Source organism: Sapajus apella, unplaced genomic scaffold (assembly GCF_009761245.1).
Source record: "Sapajus apella isolate SASKATOON/1434 unplaced genomic scaffold, GSC_monkey_1.0 scaffold38, whole genome shotgun sequence".
Taxonomy (NCBI): domain Eukaryota; kingdom Metazoa; phylum Chordata; class Mammalia; order Primates; family Cebidae; genus Sapajus; species Sapajus apella.
The window spans coordinates 3113112-3130361 of record NW_022436978.1 but is presented as its reverse complement, the minus strand read 5'-3'; the positions used below and the strand labels follow the sequence as shown (position 1 = coordinate 3130361).

General features: G+C 45.7%; 1 protein-coding gene across 1 annotated transcript in view; it reads right to left on the bottom strand.

Moving 5' to 3' along the window:
• Positions 1 to 17250, bottom strand: part of CDCP1 (CUB domain containing protein 1) — a 61370-nt gene that overhangs the window by 5606 nt on the left and 38514 nt on the right. The window contains exons 5-7 of the mRNA XM_032298041.1: positions 4556 to 4777; positions 2813 to 3193; positions 398 to 763 (exon numbers count right to left, since the gene is read on the bottom strand). Coding sequence (XP_032153932.1) covers positions 398 to 763; positions 2813 to 3193; positions 4556 to 4777 — 969 coding nt within the window. The remainder of the gene's footprint in view (positions 1 to 397; positions 764 to 2812; positions 3194 to 4555; positions 4778 to 17250) is intronic.

Below are 17250 nucleotides of genomic sequence, written 5' to 3'. Positions count from 1 at the left end.
TGGAGGATAAAAGACCACATAGAGTCAAGCCAAGTCATGTTAGTTGTCTCAGATAATCTTGGCTGAGCCTCAGCTTTGTGAAAGCACCAAGCTAAGATTGGCAAAGTCTTCTAGCCAACCTGCAGCTACCTGCAGGTGCGTAAATGAGTGAGCCCAGATAAGTCCAGCTCAGACCAGAATTGCCCAGCCAATGTTGGAGTAATAATAGAGGCTGCTTCTAAGAAGCCGCTATGTTTTGGGGTGGTTTGTTATGCAGCACTGTTGATGCAATAGCTGACTGATACATGGACAGTCAGGACTCAATCTGTGTTTCTGGTTTATCTCCAGGCTTGCTCCCTATCTTTCAGCTGACAATTGTCTGTTTATCACCATCCCCAAAGACCCTGAAGGACCTTACCCACAGTCTTTGGGGTAAGCGTCACCCAGAAGAGCAGGTCTAGCTGCTTGCCGCTCGCGGGGCTGCAGTTAGAGATGTTGACCCAGAAGCTGTGATGGTGGAAGCTTGGCTTGGGAAGCACATCCTCGTCCAGGCTGAAGATCTCCTCGGCCCGGGTATGCTGCTCCTGGATGATCATGAATGCGCGCCCTGTCTGGCAGACCACACCGGTCCGCTCCTTGAAGAAAGTCAGGCAGGCCACCTGGTCTCTGGGCACGCTGATGTTCCAGGACACCGAGGTGAGGGATGGCAGGCCCCGGTCCCAGTTGGGGGTCCTCAGGTAGACCTTGCTTTTTGTGTCAGGGGTCACCGTGAAAACGCCTTCCTCTGTAGGAAAGGGAGGGAGATCCAGACAGATGTTGTTTCAATCAGTCAACATGGAGGGGAAAGGGAACAGTGGAGGACATGAGGTGGAACTGTCCAGAACATTGCTGTCTAACAGAACTTTCTGCGATGATGGAAATGTTCTAGACCTGCACTGCCTGAGGGTAGCCACCGGCTACACATGTCTGCTGAGCCTTGAAATGTGCCCAGCATGACCAGAGAACTGCATTTTAAATTTGTTTCATATTAATTGGTTATTATTAATTATTTTTGAGACAGAGTCTCACTCTGTTGCCCAGGCTGGAGTGCAGTGGCACAATCTTGGCTCACTGCAACCTCTACCTCTCAGGTTCAAGCAATTCTCCTGCCTCAGCCTCCTGAGTAGCTGGGACTACAGGCATGCACCACCACACCCGGCTAATTTTTGTATTTTTAGTAGAGACGGGGTTTCACCATGTTGGCCAGGCTGGTCTTGAACTCCTGAGCTCAAGTGATCTGCCCGCCTTGGCCTTCCAAAGTGCTAGGATTACAGGCATAAGCCACTGTGTTCGGCTTCATATTCATTTAAATTTAAATAGTTACACGTGGCTAGCACCCCTGTGTTGGTCAGTGCAGCAGCAGTCTCAGTCAGAGGAGGTTCTCAGGACTTTTGACAAAAACAGGCAAACAAAAACCAGGGCATTTCTGAAGGGAAGCTGGCGGTTATCACAGAAATGCTCTTAACATGGCTACTACTTCATCTGCTGCCCTGCTCCAGGGTGGGACTGGTATATACTGATTTCTGTTTGAGAGAGTAAAATATCTTCAGGTTCGCCAGGCGCGGTGGCTCACGCCTGTAATCCCAGCACTTTGGGAGGCCGAGGCGGGTGGATCACGAGGTCAAGAGATCGAGACCATCATGGTCAACATGGTGAAACCCCGTCTCTACTAAAAATACAAAAAATTAGCTGGGCATGGTGGCACGTGCCTGTAATCCCAGCTACTCAGGAGGCTGAGGCAGGAGAATTGCCTGAACCCAGGAGGCGGAGGTTGCGGTGAGCCGAGATCGCGCCATTGCACTCCAGCCTGGGTAACAAGAGCGAAACTCCTTCTAAAAAAAAAAAAAAAAAAAAATATCTTCAGGTTCTGGGGAGATTTCAGGAGCTGCAAAGCTGAAAGAGCTCCTGACCTGTCAACTAATCCCTTCCTGACCTTCAGGAGAGAGAAATCCCACACATTCCACACTGATGAGAATGTGTCTTATTTGCAAGACTCCTCAGAAGCAGTTTCTCTGGTAACCTTGGAGATATCAGGCAGCCTGGACCGACCTTAATCTTATGACCAGAGATTCTTCTCCCTCCCACTCACACCTCTGAGAATAAGAGTATGAAATAAACACCAAACAAAGGTCTTGGTCCATTTTAAAGTGGCCTCTAACTTAATGTAACCATTCTTGGAGGAACTTGTAATGGTGACTGTGACTTTTAAAATCAACCATGTAGAAGTCACATTGTGAGCCATTGAGGCCTCATTTACTGCCTCGGAACATGGAGATCACGTGCAGCCTCCCGGGAGGGTTGGGTCTGCCTAGCCGTGCTGCTGTGGAACAGGACTCTGGCTCTGGAGACTCATCTCCCTCCCAACGCTCCTCCCTTTGTGCCCTCTGTACTGCATTCTGAATTGTAAAAGCAGAGCCATAAAAATGTCTGCCTAAGGATTTTCATGTCACTACCTTAAAAATCCAGGACTGGGGAATATTTGGCTATTTCTCATTTATGCCCTGCCTGCTTCCAAAAAAGACTCAAACCTGATTATGTGTTTTGCTGCCTACCAACCATCGCCTCCCACTGTCAGAAACATTTTTCTTATTTCTAATCTCGGGAATTTTCCATGCTAGGTTAATGGTAAAGTCAGGATTAGGACTCACTATCTTTCAGATTTCTTGTGCAAGGACCCGCATACTGAGCTCTCCCTTCCCTCCAAACTGGCAACTTAATTAAGGTGATCACAAAACTAAAATAATATGAACGCCCAAACTAAGGGAGCATGGACATGGGGGAGACCCCCCCTTACCTTTGAAATAAGGTATAAAGGACACCACCAGGCCCTGCCTGGAGGCCTCTTGCCGGAAGCTGGGGGCAAAGGTGCGAAGGGTCACTGAGACATTCTGCTTCACTTGGATCTGCTCGATAGAGCCTCCTGGGCAGAAGGAGCCGAAGTACAGGTCCTGGCTGGGTATGGCACTGGCCACGAGGTAGCTGAAGCTGGTGCTGCAGGGCTTCTCATGAGTATGCTGCTGCAGCTTCTGGGCTGGCACCAGCACCAGGCTGAGCTTGTCCTTGGGCACCAGCAGCTTCCAGGAGAAGTCGTGCAGCTCCACGGGCAGCTGGAGGATGTCACTGGGCACCTGGAGCGGGTAGGACTTCCTCTGGCAATATCGGTGGTCTGTGCAGCCTGGAAGAAGTAGGGCATGGTAGCCACGCACACACGAGACCAGAAGGGCACCCTCCCCAGCTCTCCCAACAGCCTGAGGCTGGGCGTCTGCGCGCTGCCTTGCTTTTCCCTTCCGACTCTCTTCTCCCACCTTGCCCTCCACTTCTGGTTCCTCCATGCACCTTTTCTAGCGTTCCCTCCGCTCTCTCACATTCTTACTGTCTGCTAAACTGGCAGACAAACTTCTGGGGAATATTCAGGGTTGAAATTTCCTTTCCCTTTTTGCTCACGTTATTTCTTCTGTGTATCTGTGCCTTAGATGCTAAGTGACATGGGGGCAGGGCACAGCTTTCACTCCACCCAGATGTGTGGCCCAGGGTCAGTTCTGGGCAGTGGCTGGAGCTATGAGTGGTGTTGGGGGGATCTCAGTTCACCTTCCAGTTCTGCCACTTCCTAACGGGGTGATGATCTTGGGCAGACGACTTTGCCTCTTGTGACGTTAGCTCCTGCATTTGTAGAGACTTTAAGAGCACACGTCGGAGGTCAGGGTAGCCCAGCAGGGAGGTGGCTGTTGGTTTACTGGCCTTCAGTCATCACAAGTTTTTTTTTTTTTTTTTGAGACAGAGTCTCACTGGGTCGCCAGGCTGGAGTGCAGTGGTGCGATCTTGGCACACTGCAGCCTCCACCTTGCAGGTTCAAGAGATTCTCCTGCCTCAGCCTCCTAAGTAGCTGGGACTACAGGCATGTGCCACCATGCCTGGCTAATTTTTTTTTTTTTTTGTATTTTTAGTAGAAATGGAGTTTCATCATGTTGGCCAGGATGGTCTCGATCGCTTGACTTCGTGATCTGCCCACCTTGGCTTCCTAAAGTGCTGGGATTACAGGAGTGAGCCACCGCACCCGGCCCATCAAACAGTTTTTAAGTGACTAGCACATGTTCAGCACTGGTAGGGGCTAACTGGAGGAAAAATGGAACAAGCCAAAGCTATTGACTTCAGGAATCCTAGTCTTGTGCGAGAGAAGACAAGAGGGCAGTGAGTGCGGCAGCTGCAGGGAATAGGGATGGGAGAGGCTGGGGAAGGCTGAGCAAAGGAGGGGAGGATTTCACAAGGGGGAGATTGGAAGCCTTGCAGAGAGACATAAGACTGGACATGGAGCAGTACAACGCACTTCTGAGGGCTGCAGGCTCCACCTGAGGCTGGTCCTACAGGGATGTGTCAACACTTGCTCCGTTTGCCTCTTGGTCACCTTTGCTCACCTGGACTGTGGGCGGGCATTTTGGGTCCTATGATTTACAACCTACCTAGGGAACCCCACTAAGGCAAGGCAGGGAGAGAGGAGCCATCCATAGCCCAGGACGAATGCACTAATTCAGGGGCGTACTTATGGTTTTTTCCACGTTCATCCACAGACGTGTGAGATCGTCACAAAGGAAGGAGATCTTGTGTTTGGAGCCAGATGTCAGGGTGAGGTTGGTACTGCAGGTCCGAGATTCCAGACACACGAAACAGCCAGGGACAAACTTGCGGCTCTGTTTGACAGGCCGTGGCTCGATGGTGAGTGACATGGCTCGCTCGTTACTCAAGTCAACCACGTAGATTTTATCTGAAACCACAAACAGAAAACAGGCATGAAGCATGGATCAGCAGCGACCACAGGAAATGGCAAAGATTAGTAGAAAACCTCTCCTGGGGAAGAAAACGGCATATCACATCATGGATAGATAGACAGTGTTGGGAAAACATATCATTAAGCCAACAGTACAATAGCTATAAAAGAAAGTTAAAAAGAAGCAATGGACTTCATTGCCATGAAAACAGAGAGAAAGGTCGGGCGCGGTGGCTCAAGCCTGTAATCCCAGCACTTTGGGAGGCCGAGGCGGGTGGATCACGAGGTTGAGAGATCGAGACCATCCTGGTCAACATGGTGAAACCCTGTCTCTACTAAAAAATACTAAAAATTAGCTGGGCATGGTGGTGCGTGCCTGTAATCCCAGCTACTCAGGAGGCTGAGGCAGGAGAATTGCCTGAACCCAGGAGGCGGAGGTTGTGGTGAGCTGAGATTGCGCCATTGCACTCCAGCCTGGGTAACAAGAGCGAAACTCTGTCTCAAAAAAAAAAAAAAAAAAAAAAAAAAGAGAGAAAATAATTACAATGTGGAATAAACACAAATTATAAAAGCAAAAAAAGATTAAAACATCTGAAGATAGGTACTATAAATAACATTAAAGGACAAGGGACACACTGGGAGAAATGTTTGCAATATAGAGTGATGGAGCAGCTCACAGAAAAGGAGATATAAATGACCAAATATTCAAACTACAGAAAGTTCTTAATGTCCCTTGTAATCAGAAAAAGCAAGTTAAAACAAAGTATTACTGTATTCCACTCTTCAGATCGGAGGGGCGGGGGCGGAAATGTAGATACTTAGCCATATTGAAAGCTGGGGAGGCTACCGGAAACAGGACCTCTCTGAGACAGCTGAACGGAGCTGATGGAGGGAGCCTGGAATAGCCTATTACAGGAACATGGGAATTAGTAAAAGTATAAAATCTTGTCCCTTCTGGAAACCAAACAGTGTGACATGGCCATGTGTGCCCACATTTCACTGCAGCACTGTGATTGTGGAAAACTAGAGACCACCTTATACTAGAATAAACTATGGGGACATTCATGAATGGAATATTATGCAGCTGTTAAAAAGAATGAGGGAGGCCAGCTGAGGTGGCTCATGCCTGTAATCCCAGCACTTTGTGAGGCCGGGGCAGGCAGATCATTCGAGGTAGGAGTTCAAGACCAACATGGTAAACTTCTGTCTCTAATAAAAATACAAAATTATTTGGGCATGGTTGTATGTGCCTGTAATCCCAGCTACTCGGGAGGTTGAGGCAGGAGAATCGCTTGAATCCAGGAGGTGAAGGTTGCAGTGAGCCAAAATCGTGACACTGAACTCCAGCCTGGATGACAGCAAGACTCTGTTTCAGAAAAAGAGGGAGATTTGGAAACCTAAATATAATATTGTGCAAAACAGCAAGTTGTAGATAATATGTAGATTACGATACAATGCAGATGGTAAACTCTCTCTGTGAAACAAAATAGCTATTTATATGTACAGACTTACATATGCAGATAAAGAGAAAAAAGATCTGGAGAGAAATATGACAAATCCGTGACTGTGGTTACCCAAGGGGAGGAGCTTGGGAGTGGAGAGGATTTTAGCTTTGCCTGTAGTATTTGAATTTCTAACAGGAACATATTTACCTATTTCTTGTATCATTTGGAAAAACTGTCTGATTATCGGTGATTTCTATAATTTTGCCATTAGAAATAAATGAATAGCACCAGGCTTGTGTCTCACACCTGTAATCCCAGCACTTTGGGAAGCTGAGACAGGTGGATCCCTTGAGGTCAAAAGTTCGAGACCAGCCTGGCCAACATGGTGAAACCTCGTCTCTACTAAAAATACAAAAATTAGCTGGGCATGGTGGCGTGCTCCTGTAATCCCAGCTACTCGGGAGACTGAGGCACAAGAATTGCTTGAACCTGAGAGGTGGAGATTGCAGTGAGCCAAAATCATGCCTCTTTATTCCAGACTGGGCAACAGAGAAAAAAAAAAAAAAAAAAAAAAAAGGATACTTTTTCAACTCTTTAGAAGAGATTACCAGATTACTTTATAAAGAAGTCATTTCCCTTTTTAATGTTATCCCTGCGCTACACCACAGATGCCTGGGGATCAACTTTTACTGAGTTGCTTTTGAATTTCATTCATTCTTCTTTTATTAAAAAAAAAAAAACATCAGATTAGGAAGGCGCCTGTGGAAAGTGGTGCTATCTTTGCAAGTCAAGCGTGTTGACAATATCACCCAACAGTGCCAGCAAATGAATTCAATTCTAGCTGGGAAAGCTCTGTTTCCCAAAAAGGCCTGCTAAACTTCCTTCTTCCTCATAACAGGAACCATATAATTGGTGGAATTGCTCCTTTTGAACTGGCTGCTGGGGAGCTCAGTGTCAAATTAGAAGCACAATTAAAAAAAATGTTTTATGGCTGTCATATCTGTTAATTGCTTTGTGTAGTTCACAGCGTCTATTTGCCGCGTAAATTTTGACATTGTATCCTGTAGTGCTTTAGTTAGAGAGATGCCAAGTCTAGAGCTGAAGTACATGTTCTAATGCTGCTAACTTAAATATAATTTGATTTAGAAAACAGTCACCTTTTCAATCACCTAGCCCCACATTCACCTCATTTCTTTTCTTTTTTCTTTTTTTTTTTGAGACAGAGTGTCACTGTGTCTCCCAAGGCTGGAGTGCAACGGCGCTATCTCAGCCCACTGCAACCTCCACCTCCTGGGTTGAAGCAATTCTCTTGCCTCAGCCTCCCGAGTAGCTGGGATTACAGGCATGCACCACCACACCTGGCTAATTTTTGTATTTTGTTTTTTAGTAGGGACAGTGTTTCACCATGCTGGCCAGGCTGGTCTCAAACTCTACCCACCTCGGCCTCTCAAAGTGCTGGGATTACAGGCGTGAGCCACTGCGCCCAGCACATTCAGCTCATTTCTTACTGTCCTTCAAAACTCACCTTCATTGTTACCTCCAGGACAGCCCCCCGCCACCCCAAAGCCAGGTTACGAGCCCCTCTGCTTCTGTAGTCCCTACTTACCTTTACGATGGCCTAGCCACACACTGCCATAGTCTCCCCACCCACTCTTCCCTCATTTGCATCTTTCTAAAACCACGCATGCACATACTTTAAAGCAGAGGTTCTCAGTCCTTATTACTATCATTATTATTTGGGACAAGTTCGCACCCTGTCACCCAGGCTGGAGTGCAGTGGTGTGATCATGGCTCACTGCAGCCGCAACCTCCCAGGCTCAAGAGATTCTCCTGCTTTAACCTCCCGAGTAGCTGAGGCTACAGGTATGTGCCACCATGCCTGGCTAATTCTTTTAAATTTTTTGTAAAGATGGGGTGTCACTATGTTGCCTAGGCTAGTCTTGAACTTCTAAGCTCAAGCGATCCTCCTGCCTTGCTTCCTGAAGTGTTGGGATCACAGGTGTGAGCCACCGCGCCTGGCCTTCAGCCTTCTGAGCGGGATGGTTCTTTGTTGTGGGCTGTCCTGTGCACCGTGGGATGTTTAGCTGCATCCCTGGCCTCTGCCCACTAGATGCCAGCAGCACATCCCCTCTTCACTGACAACCAAAACATCTCCAGACATTGTCAGATATGTCCTGGGGGGCAACACTGCTCCCAGTTGAGAACCACTGGCTTAAAGAATCAAATAGTTTGAGAAGTTTTATTATGAAAACAAAGCTCCCCCCATACCTTTCCACCACTCCCCAGAACAACAACTTTCAACTCTTCTAGCAGCCTATTTATTTATTTATTTTGAGACAGTCTTGCTTTGCTGCCCAGGCTGGAGTGCAGTGGTGCGATCCCAGCTCACTGCAACCTCTGCCTCCCGCGTGAAAGTAATTCTTGTGCCTCTGCCTCCTGAGGAGCTGGGACCACAGGCATGTGCCACCATTGCCTGGCTAAATTTTTTTCTTTTTGTATTTTTAGTAGAGTCATGGTTTTGCCACATTGGCCAGGCTGGTCTCAAACTCCTGGCCTCAAGTGATCTGCCCGCCTTAGCCTCCCAAAGTAGCAGGCTCTTTTAAGAATTACCTTCATATCACTCAATAGCACGCTCTGTTCCATTGCTGCCTATGGATCTTTCAGTTTCAGGCACTGTCTATTGGCTTCCCACTAAGAAAAATATGAGTTTCTTCTCCTTCACCCCATAGCCCCTCCACACCCCACACCCCCTCCGCACCTCACACCCCCTCCACACCTCACACCCCCTCCACACCTCACACCCCACACCCCCTCTACATCCCACAGACTAGGGAACACTCACACCACACACATTTCCCATTCCCATTCCCTCATCTTCCTGACAGTTAGTGTGACATTTGCAGTTAGATCCTCATTCTGTGTTTATGTTATCATGGCTATGTAGTGGTATTAACAGACTGTTTAGGTAGTCATACTATAATGCACGCTGTAATTACTTTTCCTTTCCGCACAAAACTTTGTGTTCCCTAGGGTTAATTATTGTCATTTTAATCATTTCCTTAGTTTCTATGTACTTGTCAGAAATTTGACACCAAACTCTCTCCCACTTGTATAAATGTCCTTTCAATAAATTTGGAAACATTAGGTACTTCCTCAACTTCTGAAGAAATTGTTCCAGAGCTTTTCAAGGCTCTAATCTAAAGGGGCTGCTCTTGATGCCTGGTGCCCAGGTGTGGTCCTGGGTCTTCTTCACTGTCATCCTGGAATTCCCTTTGCTTCTCTTTTGGACCAGATCCTGGGCTTCCTGGATCTATCTTTTTCTTTGATTTTTACTTTCTTTTTAGGTGGATTACAGTCTTCAGGTGCTTCTTGAGAAAGTATATATGGTCTAAAATGTCTTCATTCTACCTTCATACTAATTGTTTGGCTTGGTATAAAATTCTAGGTTGGAAATAATATTCCTTCAGAATTTTGAAGATCTTGCTCCATTGTTTTACAATACCCAGTGTTGCTGATGTTTATTGCCCTTTGGTTTCTTCTTCCTCTGTATAAAACTTTTTTTACCTCTTCTCTGGAAGCTTGCAGGGTCTCTGTGTCCCTGATGTTCTGAAATTTTACAATGCTGTGCCTTGCTGTGGGTCTATTTGTATCCATTGTGTTTGGCGGACCCTTCCAACTGGCAACTCATATTCACCAGTCCTGGCAAATGTTCCTGAAATATTTTTTGATGATTCCCTCTCCTTTATTTTTTCTCTCTAAAACTCCTTTTATTTGGATATTGGGCCTCCCTGACTAGTCCTTGAATTTTCTATTTTCTCTTCCTTTCTATCTCGCCAGCTTTTTCTTCATTCCACTTTCTGGGAGATATTTTCATCTTTACCTTTCAGCCATTTTAACTCTTTCATTTCTGCTACCATATTTTTAATCTCCAAGAGTTCCTTTGGACTTTCTCCTGAAAGCCCTTTTTGAAAATTACAACCTGTTCCTTTCACATAAATGCAGCATCTCTTCTTGTTAACTTGAGGGTCTTGATCGCTGATTTTGTTTTAGATTTTTTTCTCCCTCTATAGTCTCTGTTTGCTCCAAGTGGCTTTTCTTCTCGTTTGTTTTAGTCTTTGTATTTTTCATTAGCTATCATCAGATGTCTGGGGATCTATACACTGCTCTTATTGAAGGTGAGGCACTTATGATTTGGAATAGCTCTGCTTGTTGATGGGGCTTCTCAGTAGGGTGATACGGTCAGACTGCTTCCTGGGGAGCTCAGAACATCAGTATCTTGGGGTCTTTCCTCTTAGGTTGGTTGGATGCCCCCAGAGAAGAATTCATCCTCTACCGAAGGGAAGAAACATACTCACGGGTACCAGTGAAGGAAGGATGGAGTGTCATGGTCAGTACCTCAATTTTACTTGATCCACCATGTTCAGCTCAGCACCTCCACCTTCAACGTGACTGAGATCTTTGGTTCAGGGACTCTTATCTCTGGAAAAGAAACTTCTGTCTTCTAAGGGAAGAGCAGTTTTCTGGCTGCTTGCTGGCAAGGAGAGATCTGGGGCTGTAGTGACTCTCCCACCTTAGCCCCACATTTGCCCCCATTTCTGGAGGAGACTTGCTGCCAGTTGTTGAGGCTTTGCAGGATAAACCAGATTTCTTCTTGGTTGCTCCCACTGTCGGCTTAGGATTCTGCCCTTTCACGTCTGCTGGATCAGTTACTACCTTTCTCCTTTATGAAATGTCATGATATTGTTTCCTTTCCATTTCTCTTTTTCCTTGAATTTTATGCCTTTAAAAATATTTTTAAAAATGGAAGCAGGGATAACATGGGGAGAAATGCCAGATATAGGTGAAGCGGGGGGTGGGATGGAGGCAGCAAACCACTTTGCCATGTAAGTACCTATGCAACAACCCACATGATCTGCACAAGTACCCCAGGACCTAAAGCATAAAAAAAAATTGTACCTTAAAATGTTTTAAAATACTTTTAAAATGTTCTAAGAAAACCTATTACAGTAGGGTGTACAAAGGGAGCAAAGCTGTCTTTAATGAGAAATCATGATTTTCCTTTTACTTATTCACTTTCCCACCAGAATGTGAACTTCCTGGCTCTCCATAACTGGTACATGGCAGAGGATCAATTACTACGTTAGGCTGTTCATCCTCGTAATGTCCTTGAGAGGGAGTGTGTAAATCAGCTGAGGAAAAATTGTGCTGCAGCAACAAAGGATCCCCAACTCTGAATGGTTAGAATAACGATGGTTTATTTCTTGTTCACCTTACATATCCATTGTGAGCTGGCTGCAGCACTGGGTTACATCTCCTGAATTCCAGATCCAAGTTGAAGAGGCCTCTATTTGTGACACAGCAGTCTTGTGACAGAGTTTGAAAACGTGAACCACACGGTGTGTGCTGAGGCTTCTCTCGGAAGCAGCATACTCACTTCTGTTTACATCTCATTGGCCAGAGCAAACCCACGTGGCCAAGGCTGTGGTCAATGTGGTACCAAGTCCAATCCTCCCTCAGGAGGGTGAATATTTTAGAACAAAAACTCAATCTAGCAGAGTAGGCACGATCGCTCCCATTTCGCAGACAGAGAATCTAAGGCTAGGAAGTGGTAAGACTGGCATTGAAATGGACATCTTTCTGATTACAAAGCCTATGCTCTTTCTATGATGCTTACTGCTTTCTTAGACCCAACTGCCTCTCCTCCAGCCTAGTGGCTGTCCTGAGGAGACAAGAAATTGGGTGAGCCCTGGGACTGGCTTCATGCCACTCATTTATAGAGGACACACTCATGGAAAAACCCCGCCAAATGCCATCCAGTTTTAAGATGATAGTGAAGCTGTTCCTTCACGTGCTCTAGAAGTGTATTAAATGTGGTCATGTGCTGGGTCATGTGCCAGCAAATTTTGTACTTTTTGTAGAGACAGGGTTTCACCATGTTGGTCAGGCTGGTCTCGAACTCCTGACCTCAGGTGATCTGCCCGCCTAAAGTGCTGGGATTACAGGTGTGAGCCACCATACCCAGCATATCTTCATTGTATGAAATACAATTTTGAAGCTTAGAAAACTTAAGTCATTTGCCAAAACTTACATAGCTAGCTAGTATGCGGGACCCAAAGCTGTCCAACATCCAAACATACCCTCTTAACCTTTCGATATATCTTCCCTGGATTAGAAAAAAATTATTTGCCAGGTGTGATGGTTCATGCCTGTAATTCTAGCACTTTGGGAGGCTGAAGCAGGTGGATCACTTGAGGTTAGGAGTTCAAGACTGACCTGGCCAGCATGGTGAAACCTGGTCTCTATTAAAAAAAAAAAAAAATTATTTATTATTTTGAGACAGTTTCACTCTGTCACCCAGGCTGGAGTTCATGGCTCACTGGAGCCTCCACCTCTCGGGCTCAAGCGATCCTCCCACCTCAGCCTCCGAGTAGCTGGGACCACTCCCTAGTAGCACATGCCACCACACCCAACTAGTTTTTGTATTTTTTGTAGAGACAGGGTTTTGCCATGTTGCCCAGGCTGGTCTCGAACTCCTGGTTTAACCACATTTAACCAAATGTGCCTGCCTTAGCCTCCCAAAGTGCTGGGATTACAGGTATGAGCCACCACAACCAGTCTTCATTTTTTTTTTTGACAAATAATTTATACATATGTCAGTCATAAAAGAATTGTGAAGTGAAAAAAGAAAAAAAGAAGAGAAAAAAAGAAAAGAAAAAAATAATTTACACATAATAAAAAACATATATCTTAAGTGTTCAGTGTGATGCGTTTGTATAACTTTGTTATATCCATTGTATCAATCATCCAAAGAAAGATCTAGAACATTCCTAGCATCCCAGAGTTTCCTTTGTGCCCTTTTCCAGTCAATTCCCCCAATTTCCCATCCTCTAAAAGGCAACCATTTTCTCATTTCCATCACTGCAGATTCTGGCTGCCCTGGAACGTCATAGAAATGGAATCGTACAGTGTGTACTCTTTTGTCTCTGGCTTTTTTTCTCTCTGCAGAATGATGTTCTTTGGGCCCATCCATGTTGTTGTGGATATGTCATTCTTTCCCTTGTTATTCCTGAATAGTACTCCATGTATGAGCACATCACATTTATTTATCCATTTTTCTATTGGTGATTTAGGTTGTTTTCAGTTTTTTACTTTTGAGGATAAGACTGCTATTATGATTCTTTTGCAAGTGTTTGAGTAGACACATAGTTCCCTTTCTCTTGAGTAAACACCTAGGTGGGTCACAGGTAGGTGCTGTGCTTTGCATATAGTTTGTTCCCACCCAAATTCACATTGAGGTGTGGTCAGTCCCCAGTGGGGCAACGTTGGGAGGCAGTAACTTTAAGAGGTGATTAGGTTGTTAAAATAGATTAATCTCTCTCACAAGACTGGGTTAGTTCCATGCGAGCGGATTAGTTCCGCAAGAGTGGGCTGTTATAAAGCTAGGCTTCCTCTTACGTTTTCATCTTTTCCCACATGCTCACTTCCCTTGTCACTCCTCTGCTACATTACAGCACAGCAAGAGGCTCTCACCAGAAGCTGAGCAGATGCTGGTGCCATGCTTCTTGGGCTTTCCAGCCACCAGAATTGTGAGCCAAATAAACCTCTTTTCTTTATAAATTACCTAGTCTCAAGTATTCTGTTATGGCAACATCAAATGGACTACGAGAATAGGTGAAAGTTTAACTTCATGAGAGTCCTCCAGACAGTTCTCCCAGGCAGTCACATTGTTTGACACTCCCACAAGCACTGCATTAGAGTTCTGTTGCCCCCCATTCTCACCATCATTTGATGTTCTCAGTCTTTCTTGTTTTAGCTATTCTAATGGGTGTGAAATGCTATTGTGGTTTTACAGTTTACATTCCTTTTGGAAATTATTGTATAATAATTGGGTGGACTTTGGCTGATGTCCCAGCCAAAACAGAAGTGTAGTTCATTGATTCTGGGGGCAAGATAGACCTCTCATTACGAGGAGGCTCTCTGTAATATTACACTTCACTCCATTTTCTATCTTACATTTGCATCTCCTTCATTCACACTTTTTTTGGTTGGATCTCAAAATAACCCAAGGAACCTGAGGGGTAGACACAGTTAATTTCCCTGCTGCCTACAGAATGTTTTCATATGTGGCTTCAGCAGGCAAAACAGGGTGGAAATGTGCAGCCCTTACCTCTCACAGATGGGTGTTTTAAATGTGAAATTACCTATTAACATTCATAAGTCTATGGCAAGACAAGACAGATCCTTACTCAGTGTGCTCTGTGTGCTTTGACAAGTTGTCTTATTTCACCCTCACAACATGGGGGGAAGGAGGAATGACTATTGTTATTTTACAGCCGAGAAGGGTGCGAATTAACTGCTCAGTGTTCCCTAAAAAAGGGGCAGATCTGTGATCTGGACAGTTTCCTGCCTTGAAAGAATCCCACAGTTTTTCTACCACATTGCAGATGCCTTCGTATAAAAAACATTTGAGCCTGACGTTTAACCCCCACCCGCACTAAAAGAAAACCCTTCACTATTTATTAGTTATTGACACTGTTTTAAAAGCCACACTAGGGACCTCTGAAGGGATTAGGTTACCCACTAATGTTTCATAGGGGACCCTAATCATTTTTGTGGTATCTATAGAGAGAAATTTCTCTTTTGAAATGGACCCCATGGGAATAAGTCAAAAGCCACAATACCTATCAACTCTGGCAGAACAAATTTAAGACTCATGGAACACAAGTTACCCAACAACAACAAAAAACAAGAAGCAAAAACAAATCCAGTAATTATTTAAAGGTTCCAGGTAGCTTCTGGAGGTTATAAAAGCCAAAAAAGCAGCAGTGTATCTGCTTCCACAACCAGCATCTACCCAGAGTGGTTAACAAAAGCATACTGTGTAGCACACTGGAAATGCACATCTGCTTTTCGTATGTGACTCATGATCACCCAGAAGCCCACGAGTTTTGCAGATAATAGTTTGGTATTTTCAGGAAAGTAATCATATTTTCCAAAAGCTAGATGCATAAGGCAGAAGGCTCTCCCTAAAGAGCATAATATAGATGGGAAGAATACTGTACCATTAACTCTTATAATCATTATCAGCAGGGCCACTTGAACTAGAAATTAAACAAAAAGAGAAACCAGCTGCATGACGAAAGTGGTAATAACACCAGGCATGACATGGTAGTATTGTGCTATCAAAACAGAAAGGAGAGGGTGCATTGTGGAGCACTTGACAACAAGATTTGCTTGGTGGAGATGAACATGAACCAAGCTCTCAGACATCCCTGGATTGCACACTGTGGGCAGCTTAAGCCATCACTGCTCACACATGTCGTCACAGGTGGCCACATCCATTATTCTTCAGTTCCTGGGTAATCGTACATGACTCAACTTAAAACACAGGATGTTTGTGGTCCAGCCATGGAAAAACATTCCCTACAGGAGTTTTCGGGGTCTAGTTTGAACCTACCTGATGTTTCCAGCAGAGAGAGTACTGATAGTAGATTTTTTTGCATTTTTGTTTGTTTGTTTGTTTTTTGGACAATTAGGTTCAAGGTGACATCTGCCTGTTTTTTTGTGGCCTGGGCCCACTGTGCTCAAGTCCCACTCTGGATAATGAGAGGTTTGGGCTGGCTGGTGCCTCTCACAGCTTTCTCCACCCCTGCTGAGTCTCTGGCATTGTATGGTTGCTTTTCCGCTTGAGAAAGTCTCCAGGCTCTGCCTTTGCTCTTACTTCTGATGCGCTTCTCCTTGTCTGGCTCCCTAAGCAGCTGCTCTTGTGGGTGCCCCACTTCACCCTATCCGCCTTGCCCCTTCTGATGGGCTGTGGATTCTTATGGCAGCGCATCTGGCTCTCAAGCCACTTTAGACAGGAGGCTGACTCCTGAGATTGGCGCAACATGGATTTATGGAGGGCCTGGAACGTACCAGAAGCTTTGGCAGGAATAGAAAGAGCAATAAGACAAGATTCCTGCCTGGGAGGGGTTTAGTGAGATGCAGACGTGGAGACAGATAAATACATGATGTATGAAGAATGCAGACCGCCCTCACGTGCACTCCTGGGGTAGTGGCTTTGGTCTGGGTAGTTGTTCCCCTGCTTCTGAGGACAAAGGAAGGTCAAGCTTGGGCAATGCCTGGGCTGGACTCAGAGGTGAAGCAGTGAAGGGCTAGGGGCAGACTAGCCCCAGGAGGTTTTCCTCTAGCATTCACAGGAGAAGTAAGGGCAGAGGCTCCCACCCAAAACTCAGTCACCTTGAGGCTCCTCTCTCTCAGCTTCTTTTTCATCTCCAAGGCTAAGAAAGCAAGAGCAGCACATAGAGCTCTTCCTGCGGTAATAAGCGCACCCACCATAGGCACAGATGGGGCCTCCTGTGCAGCATGAGAAGGGCCAGACTCCACCCTGCCCTGAGTCTCCCCTTGGTATTCCCACCAGCCTGCAGCCCATTCTCCTGCCTCCAACCTCACCACACATCACTGGAACTCCTTCCACGAGTGACTTGCTGTGTCCTACCAGTCATTTCTGGGCCACAGTCTAATCTCTTTGGACAAGCGTGTCTTTTCTAACCCTGCATCCTGCCTTGACCTAGAACCCTGCAGGAAACATTTAAAGAGCACGCACGACCAGGCAGGCCCTGTGCTACCTCACATTGTCCTCACAACACCCCCATGAGGACAGTCTTATCACTTCCATTTTACAGATAAGCAACTGGGTCACAAAGAAGTGATGTGACTTGCCCATGGTCAAAGTAAATGAAACCAGATTCCAAAGTAAGTGGAACCAGATTCAAATCCATGCAGGCCAACTCCAGGTCACTGCCCTTAACCATGGGGCTATGCTGCCTACAATACAAGCTGTCCACAAAAACTTAGTGAATAAGAGAGAATAAAGAATCGGGGGGGCCAGGCGTGGTGGCTCACACCTGTAATCCCAGCAATTTGGGAGGCCAAGGCAGGTGGATCACTTGAGTCCAGAAGTTTAAGACCAGCCTGGCCAACATTGTGAAACCCTGTCTCTACTAAAAACACAAAAAATTAGTC